The 12,773-nt window shown below is 41.0% G+C and overlaps 1 protein-coding gene and 1 long non-coding RNA gene across 4 annotated transcripts in view; both read left to right on the forward strand.

Annotated features, from left to right (window-relative positions):
• Positions 1 to 459: 459 nt before the first annotated feature.
• On the forward strand, positions 460 to 7,147 carry LOC103396186 (SUN domain-containing ossification factor-like; the record flags this gene model as incomplete). The annotated part of the gene is made up of 14 exons (XM_025052425.1): positions 460 to 603; positions 765 to 785; positions 1,178 to 1,233; positions 1,691 to 1,773; positions 1,867 to 1,929; positions 2,033 to 2,095; positions 2,208 to 2,298; positions 2,394 to 3,656; positions 3,756 to 3,843; positions 4,318 to 4,422; positions 5,647 to 5,804; positions 6,272 to 6,363; positions 6,450 to 6,496; positions 6,590 to 7,147. Coding segments are annotated over 14 exons (2,775 nt in total), but the record flags the coding sequence as incomplete, so codon positions are not given.
• A 54-nt stretch (positions 7,148 to 7,201) lies between these two features.
• The window catches only part of LOC103396182 (uncharacterized), a 26,522-nt gene continuing 20,950 nt past the window's right edge, over positions 7,202 to 12,773 (forward strand). For 2 of the 3 annotated variants that reach the window (XR_003048706.1, XR_001761668.2), the window contains exons 1-2: positions 7,202 to 7,626; positions 11,129 to 11,209. This is a non-coding gene — a long non-coding RNA (uncharacterized LOC103396182). Of the gene's footprint in view, positions 7,627 to 10,840; positions 10,924 to 11,128; positions 11,210 to 12,773 lie in introns of all 3 variants that reach the window. The other variant, XR_003048707.1, reaches the window with a different exon arrangement.

Consider the following 12,773-nt stretch of genomic DNA (forward strand, 5'->3'; position numbering starts at 1 on the left):
TTTTCCGGACCCCCAAAAAAAAAAAAAAAAAAAATTGTACAGAGACATATTTTGTTTTCTAACTCGTTTATTTCACACATTTTAAATTGTATTGTTTTTTACGTACCTTGAACTTTTCCATTTTATGCTAACATAGCCAACTTTGAGACTACTGTTGCCCCGAGCAGATCGAACGGGTGACGGGCAAAAACGCGAGCGAGAATTTAAAATAACAATAAACATTTACAGCAGTGTTTCCCAAACCTTTTTTTTCTGGGGACCCGTATTTTAAAAGTTGCAAACCCTCGCGACCCGAGTCAATAGACAATATTCGTAAACTCCTGGGAAACATAATGCGACGCGACCCAAAAAAAAATACACTGTGCCCCCATAGGGGCCTCACCCCCCATTTTGGGAACCTCTAAACAAAGACAAGTCTGTATATGTCGATCTTTCTTCTCAAGGTGAAATAGATTATGAAACCCCAACCTTTACAATTCCTCACCTTGCGTCCCCAGATACCCAACAAACAAATGGCTAAAGCTGGGAACGTTTCACGCCAGGGACGAACGCACCGTCCAGAGCTTCCCATTGGACGAACATCTATACGCCAAATATGTGAAGGTTGGGAAGTTTTTCAATTTTTTTTTTCCTAATGACTTTGCCGTCAAATTCATTCTAAAAAAATTAACTAAATTGAGAATAAATACAGTTTGTTCTTATTCTGGATGCATGTATAAATATTCTTTAATTCTTCTCTCCTTTCTCCATGTTTCTTGCTTCAGATGTTCACCAAGTACATAAAGGTTAGCCTGCATTTCTGGTAGAGGTTTGTTCTTGAGTGAGCTGAATAGCAAACAAGGGAAATGTCAGTGATGTGTGTGTGTGTGTGTGACTATGTTTGAACAAATAAATTGGTCATGCTGCATAACTAATTTATTTAAATATATCTACTAATTTGATATATTATTCCATTGGGTGATGTCCCATTAATATCCAATACATTTATTGGATCACAACTGCATTGAAATGGACTAACCTCCTTTCAGTCTGTTTTTCCTATTAACACGTTGTCTTCCAAATGTGCAAATATCAGCTTTTGCTGTGTGTCCATAACTAGTCCACTGCTGCTGTTGTGGTGTATTTTTGTTGCTTTAGGAGCCGCCGTAGTGTATCTCAACATTTGATCTGTTTTCAGGTGGAGTTGCTGTCGCACTTCGGCTCGGAACATTTCTGTCCCCTCAGTCTAATCAGGTAAAGACACTATGCCTCATTCTCACAGCCTTTGAATATATACGTGTGTGTATATATATGTATATGTATATATATGTATGTGTGTGTATATATATGTACATATATATATATATATATTCATATATATTCACATGTTTAAAAAATATATATTCATATATACATATGTATTTATATATTTTTTAAATTTTTATATATATATTTTTTTATCCAAAAAGTAAATCAAAATAAAAATCTCGTCAGTGTTCGTCTGTGTGTGTATGTAAGGGGTTCAGAAAAAACATTTAATCATAATTTATCACGAATACTCCATGAATTAATCCAGGTAAATCATCATCATTATGTCATCATTTACCGTATAATTACTATATTAATATTTGAAAATGATGGTTTTTCATAAAAATCTAAGCACTCACAAACAGATTTTTTCAAAATAATATTTATGTACTTTCAATACCAGGGTGTTCGGTACGAGTATGGTTGAAGAATACGAGGAGATAACTTATCCCTCAGAGAGGCCCGATGATCAGGACGATGAACTGGGTAAGAAAGTCGAACTTCTCCTCGTTGTTTAGTCTTTTATCTCTGTCCATTTTTTTTTTTAAATCATTTGAATGCTTGATAAACCTCTGACAGACTATCCCGGTTGTGTGCCTGGTGAGGTCAAATCATCCAAAAATCTGATTGGATCAGCAAAAGGTGACGCCCGACTGACATTAACTTCTACCATACAGTCAGGACACGGATCGTTTTTTTTTTTTATTAACTCTTCGTCCTCTTCGTGTTCCATTCATTTCTCTAGATGTCATTTTGAACATGGTCAACATTGCTGCCAATGTTCTTGGCGGAGGTCCTGACATGCAAGGTACGAGCTGGTTGTTGACCGTGTGACATAAATTGTGATTAGTAAAAAAAAAATAAAAAAAATAGTTGTGTCAATTTTTCTTTTCATTTCGACTTTTTTTTTTATTTATTAGCCAATGGTTCATCCCACGGAGAAAACTTGTCTGAGCCGTCAGTTAAACTTGAAACAGTGACCCCAACAGCCACTACAGATATTACCTCAGCGTAAGTGTCGGCCATCGCCGTTAAAAAAAAATCACTATAGGTGTATGCTTTATGTCATTTATTTATTTTTTTCTGTTTTGTTTTTTCCTCTTAAGCTCTGAATCTGAAGTGGTAGAACCTTTGCCAGACGCTGGTATCTCTGAAACGGCAGCCCTCTCTTCGGAGACCTCTGCGTCGGACACACCTGATACAAACCCAAACAAACCGCCGCTGCCCCCAGTGGAGGATCAAAAGGTCAGCTCGTCAGAGGGGGATGAGGAAAAACCCATCAGCTCCACCATCATCCTTCTGGATAAGGACGACGAGGACGAGGAGGAGGAGGAATCGGATGTGAGGAAAGAGAAGCCGGCTCACAGGAAGCAACAGGAAAGTCTTCAGAATCCCTGCTGTCCGCCTTCCTCGCAGTGTTCCTTTGCGGCGTCCGTGACGGAATATCTCACCCGACAGTGTTCGGCTCTGCGGTCCAAGAAGAGGACGTGCCAAACGGCTGGTCAGAAGCAAACGTTTCCCACGGTTCATCCCAGTTGGCACGAGGGTGAGGAACAACAGCTTGATGCAAAAGAGAATCCTGCTGAGCGTTTGCCGCAGCCGCCAGCAGATGGAGCTAGCACCTCAGAAGCAACACCACCTCTGGGTAACGTTGTAGAACCTCGTACAGAATCTGTGTCGGAAACTGCAGTCGTACTAGAGCCCAGTCAGTCCTTGAGCCTCTTCCAAACCAACACCACTGATTCATCAGCCGCCATCGCTACATCTTTCTCGGAGACGCCCGTGCTGCCTCCCGGGGACGCGACAAAGGAGCAGAGGCCTGAACCGAGCCTGAATGTTCTAACCACGGACAAACCCGCAGCAGATCCGTTCCCTTCCAGCAGTTCTGCATCCTCATCAGTAGACGCAGCAGTAGCCGATGCATCCGAGTTTGATTCAAGTACCTCAGTCCAACTCTCGGAATCCCTCAGGGCCGATCAGACTCAGACGCCCCTTCCCAGCGCCTCCCTTCCTTCGGAACATCAGCACGACCCACCTGCTGTGCCCACGACGCCCGCGGCTCCCGCCGAGGACTCCCACCCCGCCCCAGACAACGTCGTCGAACTTGAGACCTCTAGTGGCCACCTAATCGCCACGGAAACTAAGACGGAGGATCCTGTGGAGGCCCTCCACCCTACCTCTCCCCCAGCTCCCTCGCCATCCCTGTCGGACATTTACGCAGAGACGGCCAACGTCACGGAGCAGAACGGCAACATGGTGCACGGCTCCAGTCAGAAGGAGTCGGTGTTTATGAGACTCAACAACCGCATCAAGGCCCTGGAAATAAACATGTCGCTGAGCGGGCGGTACCTGGAGCAGCTCAGTCAGAGGTGAGGACGGTAGAAACGGAAAAAAAAACGGGTCTTCTCCGTGATGCGTGAATTCAGTTTTGGGCGTGACTTTTGAGATTTTAAATGGTTTTGTTAAAGGTATCGGAAGCAGATGGAAGAGATGCAAAAGGCTTTCAATAAAACCATCATCAAACTCCAGAACACTTCCAGAATAGCGGAGGAACAGGTGAGCAGTAAGACCGGATTAAGACACCTGCGTCTCCTCTAGAGACCTTGGAAGCACGTGTTTCCTGGGGAAATGTCAGTGTAGAACCCTGTAAATCTTGGACTTGTGAATAGCGGTGGCCAAGCCTAGAGAAAAAAAAAAAAAAAAAAAAAAAACGTCAACAGAAAATGTTGACCTTTGTTTGAGCCTTGACTTTTATCTTGCGACTTTCATCATCACTTTATCAGATTAATTGAGGGAGGATGGTCCTCTAAAATCAGCAGCGTTTACTGATTCACGGTTAATTAATTAATTAATCAATCAGCCCTCTATTCTTTACTTCGGACGTGCAAATCACTTGTTTCTTATTTACATAAAAAAAAAACGTCTTTAAAGAACGAAGTCAGAACAGTTCCCCAGTTTAGGAAAAGTGTACATTTGCTTGTTTGAGCGGTTGTTTTAAAAAAAAAAAAAAATCTCTGTTTTTTCCCACAGGATCTGCGCCAGACGGAGCACATACAGCTGCTGCAGGGCCAGCTGCACAATGTGACTCAGCTGGTCCTCAACCTGTCTGTCAGAGTGGGCCAGCTGCAGAGTGAGGTAAATACAACTCTGTGGGCTAAAGAAACACCTAATCTAGTAATCAGACAGGGATTTTTTTTTTTCCTATCAGGGAATTTAACTCTAGTATATTTGAAGATACTTTTAATTGTCTTAATTTACACGGCTGAATACAACTCCCCTGTAGTACATATGCCAGACCTGTATGTGGCGCTGTGTCACCCCCCCACTCTTAACATACTAACATCAGAAGAAGTTCAGAAAGACTAATGGCTTTTGTCATTCCACCAATGTGGAATCATTAGCTTTAGCACACCAAGTAGCCAGATTAGCCTCTCCTAGCATGGTGGTTTGAGGCAAGAAAGTGCGAGACATGTTCTGGAGTGGTCCGTGATAGGGGTGGGGTTATATCATGGATCAGCCACGAGCCCCCTTTTGTTTGCCATGGTGATGGACATGTTGACAGACGAGGTCAGGCAGGAGGCTCCATGGACCGTGATGTTTGCAGATGATTGTAATCTGGGCTGAGAGAGGGAGCAGGTGGAAGAAAAACCTTAAGGGGGGGTGGAGCAAAGAGGAGTAAAGGTCAGCGGGGAGACGTGGATGGTGCCAGAGATGTGTAGTTCTGGAAGTGTAAAATGATGGAGGTGAGGGGTCGGGTGTTTTGCGACAGAGGAATAATAACAGCCAAGTTTGAAAGGGAAGGTTTATAAGACGGTAGTGAGAAATGAAGATGCTGAGATACAAGGAGTGACCAGGATGGACAGGAAGGAAATAAAGCAAATGAGAGGGACAGATAAGGTGGAGTAGTTTGGAGTTTGGACAAAGGATATTGAAGACACGGTACAAGAAGTATCACGGCTGGTGGTCCAAACTCCACTGCAGTGAGGCGGGTTATCTCAAACACGTTACATATGAAATATACCCAAACTAACAGCTGCTCTGGACCAAAATTATTTTTGCTTATGGTGTTGTGTATGTATGTATATGTATATATGCATGTATATGTGTATATGTGTATATATGTGTATATGTGTATATATGTATATATGTATGTATATATGTGTATATGTATGTATGTACTGTATATGTATATATATGTATGTATATTTGTATATGTATGTGTATATATATATATATATATGTATGTATGTGTATATATGTATGTATATATATATATTTATTTATTTTTTTGGCCTCTTATTTCATTGCTTATAACATACAGTGAAGACATAACTACAATACGCTGTGTGTGTCTTTTAGGTATCAGGAAGTCAGAACTACCTGCTGCTGTCTCTGCTGTTGTGTCTGGGTCTGGGTTTGTTGCTCTGTACCAGCCACTGCCACATCTCCACCGTTCCTACAGACACAGAAGCGGAGTTGACAACGTGCAAGAACTACACCTACTCTGGAGCTGAGAGGTGGGGCTGTTGAATGTTTTGACTCGCGGGCCACAATTTTCCTAAATTTGAATCAGGAGCAGGAAAAAAATGGAGCGTTCGTGTGTACTAAGATAAATGACATGTAAAAGTCATGCATAAAGGCTAAAATGCTAAGATTCTTTTGTAATTTTCTACGACCTCTATTGGGGAAACATGGGTATTTCAGGGAAAAGGCAGAAGTATAATGATAATATAAATAAATTATATCATTTGGAAAAGTGTAGCGGGCCGGATTCAAAAAACTGAACGGGCCGCATCAGGCCCCCGGGCCTTAGTTTGGCGATCTCATTGGACTTTATTATAAGGTAATTAAACACTTTAGGCCTCCAGCGGGCCACACAAAATAACGCAGGCCTTGGGTTTGACACATATGGTATAGAACCTCAAATTCAAATATGAGTTTAAAAAAAAAAAAAGCCTTAAACTGCCATGTTCTTTCATCACAGCTGTGCCACTTCCTGTTCGGACGTTGTATTAAAGCGGAGCGCCTCCTATCCACTGATACACTCTGATTCATTACAATTAATGGCCCCTGAAGGTAAAAAGAAGTACAATTTTTTTTTTTTTTTTTACATATAATTATCTGAAGAACTTACTTTTAATTTTTTTTGTTTTTGCCAACAGGCACAGAAATGCAGCGCACACAGAGTCTTTGTCCAGCCAACAGGAAGGTGCGTAGAGAGACATTTCAGTGCAGATACAGTCAAAGTTCAGAAAAGTACTAATGGAAATGTTTACTTTGATGTTTCTACCCCCTCACGCAGAAGAGACGTCGTAAGTTGAAGCCCGTGGACCAAGTGGAGACCTTAAAGCCGTCTCTTCTGGCTGCTTCCGAACTGAATATCGGGGCTCTGGTGTGTAACGGTGTCCCCGTCACCACCGACCCAGCTCCTTTCATAAAAACCTTCCTCCAGCCCGTCTTCAGGGACTCCATGTCAGAGGCGGGCTCAGAGGGATCCTCCCATTCCGACGACCCCTCCTTCTGCGGCATCGCCACCGCCTGCCCTCAGATATGTGACAGCCTCCACCTGCCCAAGACCCGGTCCGAGAAGAGGGCTATGAGACGCAGGCGTCCCAAGCCCGGCTGTGCCGTCGTGGACTTGCTTCAAGCCCCAAAGAGGGACAGAGGGGAGCCCATCCCCACCATAGAGGAAACGGAGAATAAAAAATCGGAGAAGTACCCCGGGACGTTTGGGGGTGAACGTTCTCTTGTCGGGTCGTGTCTGATTGAAGGGAAAAATAGAGACAGTACATATCTTCCATAGGCTTTTCCTCCCCCTCCCTTTACTCCCCCCCTTACTGTAAAACTAAAAAAAAAAAAAGCAACTAGAAGTTTAAGCTTCAAAATGAAAACAAAACAACCCCCCCCCCCCCCCCCCCCGTTCACTTTGTTTGTTTGCCTTGTTTTCTCGAGCCAGTCGTTGTCTGGGAAAGATATAAAATCTGTTCCATTCACTTAGAGTTGAATATTTTTATGTTATTTTTTTGGGGTTAAAAGGACTCAAGAGCATTGATCTTAAGTTTTCTTGTGTTACGTCTTCCTTCATGTAAGTTTATCAACAATCTCTTGCAGGTTCGACGAGCTCCCGATCGGAAGTTTAGATGAGCCTCGATTCTTTTTTTTTTTTTCTTTTTTTTCTTTGCAGGTTTCTTTGCATCGTAGGAAGTTGCTGTTGGTGCTGCAGTAAAAACACAGCATTAAAAATGTCATTTTGTATATTCGTCTTCTCGACTGAAGAAACCAAGGAACTGTGGATGGATTTCTAGCCAATCAAGTCCCGGGACTAGGAAACATCTTTAGGTGTGTACCACAAGAGGTTTGTTTTTCAGCCTCCACGTCATTCTTTTCTCCTTTACTTGTACCTTTATCTCTAGTCCATTTGATCGTTTCCTACCTTTTTTTTGCGGGGATCCATATTTTAAAAATCACAAACCTTCACGACTCAAGTCAATAGACATTATTCTGGGAAACATGATGCTGATGCCGATCTGAAACTTTTTTTTTTTTTTTCTCTAGTCGAGCATTTGGGCTCAGGTATCGGACCAGACGGTCTATGTTCGATCCTGAAACTTTCGACCAATATCGGACCAATTCCGATCCTTTTCTGACATAAAATTCTGTCTTCATAAAGTACGTTTTTAAAAAATTCCTGAACCAATTCCTCATCGTAACTCAACTGAATGTTGCCAAAAACAATGTTTCAGGAAATGTGCTATTTGGTGCGTTGCTTACATCGTCCAGCAGGGGTCAGTGTAAGCTTCCTGCAAACCTGGCATATTTTTTTATTTTTTTTTTTTGTGATCTATTTTCACCATCATTTTCCATGTGGTGACTCATTACTCAGGATACAAGTAAATTACTCTCGGGGCCGTTCTATTTTCTACCCTGCCAGCTCCTTTATATATTTTCATTTTGCCGCTCTCCTTATTATTTAGCTGGTGTTCTGTTTTTAAATGTTCTTCTCGATTAGAACAAGTATGTTTTGTTTTTTTTTTATTCTCTCTTTGCCATACGATGGCCTAAAGATTACCTCCAAATCTAGGGTTCCTAAAATCCTTGCTTCCCTGGCATTTTGCTTTTATCTGGACTCGATATTTTAGTCGTGCTTTTATTTTGGTGAACATTTGATTTCTTTATTTCTCTTTAATGTTTTGAATTTTTTTTTTTATCAGATTTATTCATTACCATACTCCCTCTTCTCAAACATTCGCTTACTAATAAAATCGCACGTCTGGTTTTAGATATCAAGGGTGCCAAACATACGGCTCGGGGACCAAAACTGGCCCGTGTGGGTGTTCAATCCGGCCCGCTTGATGAATCTTTAAAATAAATACACAGGATACAGGATTTCTTTTTTAAAATTATATTTAATTAAATATGATAAATATATATATATATATAATAAATATATATAATAAATATAAATATATTTGCACTCGTTTACCTGAATTGTCATTTAGAGTTAAATAGGTTATGATTGTACTGGTCCGGCCCACATGACATCTAATTAGGTTGTACGCGTCCTGTGAACATAAATGAGTTTTGACGCCCCCTGCTGTATAAGTAGTCATGGCTTAAGGAGAGGACACCGTGGTTACCAACTCAGTTTCTTAGCGGAGGACCCTGTCAATGTGAGCATATGCAATTAGAGATGAATAATCCTCCGAGTCCTTCGGCTTTCATGGATTTTTTTTTTTTTTTTTTTTAAGAAGGGAGCATCCTTTGATGTTCTGCAAATGCCATTTGAGGCTAGAGCATTAAATATGGATTTATATATTTTTGTCACTGATCCCAACATCCCCCCCCCCCGTCTCTTCCTTTACTTCTCAGAGACTTATGAATAACGCGCCCCTGTGTTGCGGAAATTCTCTTTTCCGGTCACACCAAGGTGGCGCAAGAGGCCCGGAAAAGCCATTAGCAGGCGCTTGAAATCAATTGGGCCATGCCTTAGCCTCAGTTCCAGCCCTCAGTGGCTGTGGTTAATCCCAGTGTGTAGAGTAGGCTCTGAAAAGCTGGAGCAACCCTGCTGGGTTTGATAAGCTTTTTGGTTGGTTAGAAGTGTCTCTCTCTGTGTGTGTGTGAATAACAGTCACCTCCAAGGAAAAGCTTCTGCTTCGTGAAGCACGGATTCATTTTCACTGCACCTTTTCCCCTGTCATTGAGATTTTTTTTTTTTCTGACGTGATGCACAAAAACATGGCTAAGGTGTTTCCTCACCGACCGACCAATCTGCACGCTCGTAAAGCTGATGCAGACGTAGAATATCGATATCGCCGACGTGCTGACTAAATCTGGAAACAGGATGTACGCACGCAAATTCATCTCCGAGAGTGATGAGCGATTTCACGGCCTAACCTTTTCCTCCACTCACGAATGAGTCACAACCTCACGTGCGAAAAGCGACATCACGCATTCCGTTCGGCCATGTTTTTAGACTCGAAAATCATTCATCATTCCTGTATAGGGTTAGCAGAGACGGTGATCAGAAAGAAAAAAAAAACCCCATGTCAAATCATCTATCGTACAATGAAATATAACGATCTCTCGATTTGAAACCTGGGCCTGTTAAGTTGAACACCGCGCTACCGTACTCACAGGGATTAAAGAAAATCAGTTTGGGGTCTTGCTTTTTTTTTTAGCCATTTGCTTTCACCTAGTGATGTCAGCAATTTATATATGTGAATACATATGTATGTATATATGTATGTGTATATGTATGTATATATGTATATGTATATACAGTATATATGTATATATATATAAATATATATATTTGTTCTTTGTGTCTTAAGTCATTAAAGCAAAACCTTGAATCCTTTTCTTAAAACAAAAACAAAAAAAAATCCAGTCATCTTTTCTGAGATTGTTTTTTTCACCCGTGGGTGTAAAACCAATCTCGTATAAATGTATAAATAAATAAATTTATTATTATTATTATTTATTCAAATTTCAAATATTATTATAGTACATTGCTCGGTGTCATTAAAAAAAAATGAATTTATCAAGTTAAGAATCTCAGCAGCATGGGTTTTATTATAGGGCAATTATAATTTGAAAAAAAAAAAAATTTTTTTAACCTCCATGGGCCACACAAAATGACTTGGCGGACCGCATTGGGCCTGCGGACCTCGAGTTTGACACAAATCATGTAAGCCGTCACATTTGGAGGGAGGAGTATGGGCAAATCAAACTGTCACTCAGCTGTACTCATTGCTCAAAGTGTGAGGTCTGTCTGTCTGTCTGTCACCCTTTCTTCCTGCTGGGCAATCAGTGTCATTACACGCACCTGTGTGTCTAATCAGTGCCACTGCTGTCACCTGGTGTCACTCACTCCCTCACTCAGTCTAGTTGTTTTTTTTCTCTTGCCTGCTCCTTTATTCAGTGAGTTTTTGTTATTTTGTTTATTTTTTAAAAAAAAAAACTTTCTCTAGATGAGGAATGTATTAATGTTTTTTTCTATGAAGCTTCGACGACATTCTTCAGGTGATAATTGAACTTGTTTTGTCTGCTGCAGAGAGGCTGCTGCTGAATCGTACAAGAATACCGTTTTGGTCAGCCCACTTTCTGACTGAGGAGGTGGAGAAAGGACAACAACTGGTGAGTGGTCTTCCAAAGACTTTTTTTTTTTTCAGTATTTCCTCCTTTAGGTCGCGGACATTTTTTTATTCAGTGAGTTTTTGTTATTTTGTTATTATTATTTTTTTTTTAACTTTCTCTAGATGATGAATGTATTAATGTTTTTTTCTATGAAGCGTTCATGACTTTCTGCAGGTGATAATTGAACTTGTTTTGTCTGCTGCAGAGAGGCTGCTGCTGAATCGTACAAGAATACCGTCGGTCAGCCCACTTTCTGACTGAAGAGGTGGAGAAAGGACAACAACTGGTGAGTGGTCTTCCAAAGACTTTTTTTTTTTTTTTCAGTATTTCCTCCTTTATTGCCAGACATTTTCAGTCAACAGAAAATGTTTTGAAGGAGGCCAAGGTCTAGCTCAAGGGTGTCTAACATATGGCCTGCAGGCCAAAACTGGCCCGCTAAGGGTGTCCAGTCTGGACTGCTTAAAAAATTTAGAAAAAAAAGATATGCACAAACTATTAATTTTTTATAAAATTATATTTATTTCAATATGAATAAATATTATTTATAGATAATGTTATGATTGTACAGGTCCAGCCCACAGCCTGTGAACCAAAATGAATTTGACACCCCTGGTCTAGCATCTTTTTAAAATGGTCGGGATTATGATAAACAATGAACTATAATCTATAAATACCAGGCTCGCATATTCCCCCGCTACCGCCCCCCCCATCCCCTCACGGGGGGAGCAGTAAACTGTATAACGGCGTCATCTGTTGATGACGAAGTAAAGTGTATCATACAGGAGTACAACCCTTTGCACAGGTTTTACCCTAACCTTTTTTTTTTCACTAACAGTGACTACTCTACTACATAGAATAGCTGTAAATTCTATATTCTTTTTTTTTTCTCCCCGCCTCATAGTTAAGCTCTTCTGACGCACAGATACCAAGGCTACCACCTTTTTCATATTCTGTCACATGGGTTGAATGTGTGCGGAGTGCGTGTATGGATGTGGATGCATGTGCTTCGAGTGGTGCGGATGGTAGTAATGGGGTGGGGGCGGAGGGAGTGGGTTGTTGTCGAGGCATGTGCGTGAATGTGTGACTTTGCGTTAGTCACTCTGTTGCTCTGTTTGTGTGAATCCAGAGCTGTGCGCCAAGGAAAAAAAAAAAAAGGAGGTCATGGGATTCTCCTTCTTGAACTTATGATGTGGCGACATTACATGATATATTAATAAAGCTAAGGTTTGAATCGCATGAATCTTTACTCGTAGTTAACGACAGCTAAACAGAGAGTAGGAGCAGTTTCTGCACCAATTGTGCACTTATACTGAAAACAGTGTCTTCTGCTTTAAGTGTCACTTAAACCGAGCAGCACTATCACCGTGTTTCAACCAACCAATGAACACACAAAATGTTAGTTTGTGGTGCCCTGAAAAAAAAAAAACAACCAACCAAACAAAACAAAAGTCCAAACTGTTGACATCGTTGACCTACTTCACTGAAACACCCATGTAGGCAATGAGACACTGAAGTGCAGTAGGAAAAAAAAAACCCACAACACTGGGTGTTCAGCTGGTTATGATGAATAGCCTGAGCAGAATGTTGGGTCGCTGGACCGGGAAATGTTTTGTTCAATGATTGGATGAAATAACGAGCCCAGTACCAATATGTGCATTCCTGTCTTTCAGACCGTATCTACTCAGCACCTTAAGAGACCTCTGTCTCTCTCACCATCATTTTTTTCCTCTTTCATTCCATTATTATTATTATTTTCTTTTATTATCTATCTATCTACCCGTCCGTCTGTCCGTCCGTTTATCTATCTATCTATACATACATATATACATACATATATATGTATACATATA

This window comes from Cynoglossus semilaevis, chromosome 20 (assembly GCF_000523025.1).
Source record: "Cynoglossus semilaevis isolate Cse_v1.0 chromosome 20, Cse_v1.0, whole genome shotgun sequence".
NCBI classification, from domain to species: domain Eukaryota; kingdom Metazoa; phylum Chordata; class Actinopteri; order Pleuronectiformes; family Cynoglossidae; genus Cynoglossus; species Cynoglossus semilaevis.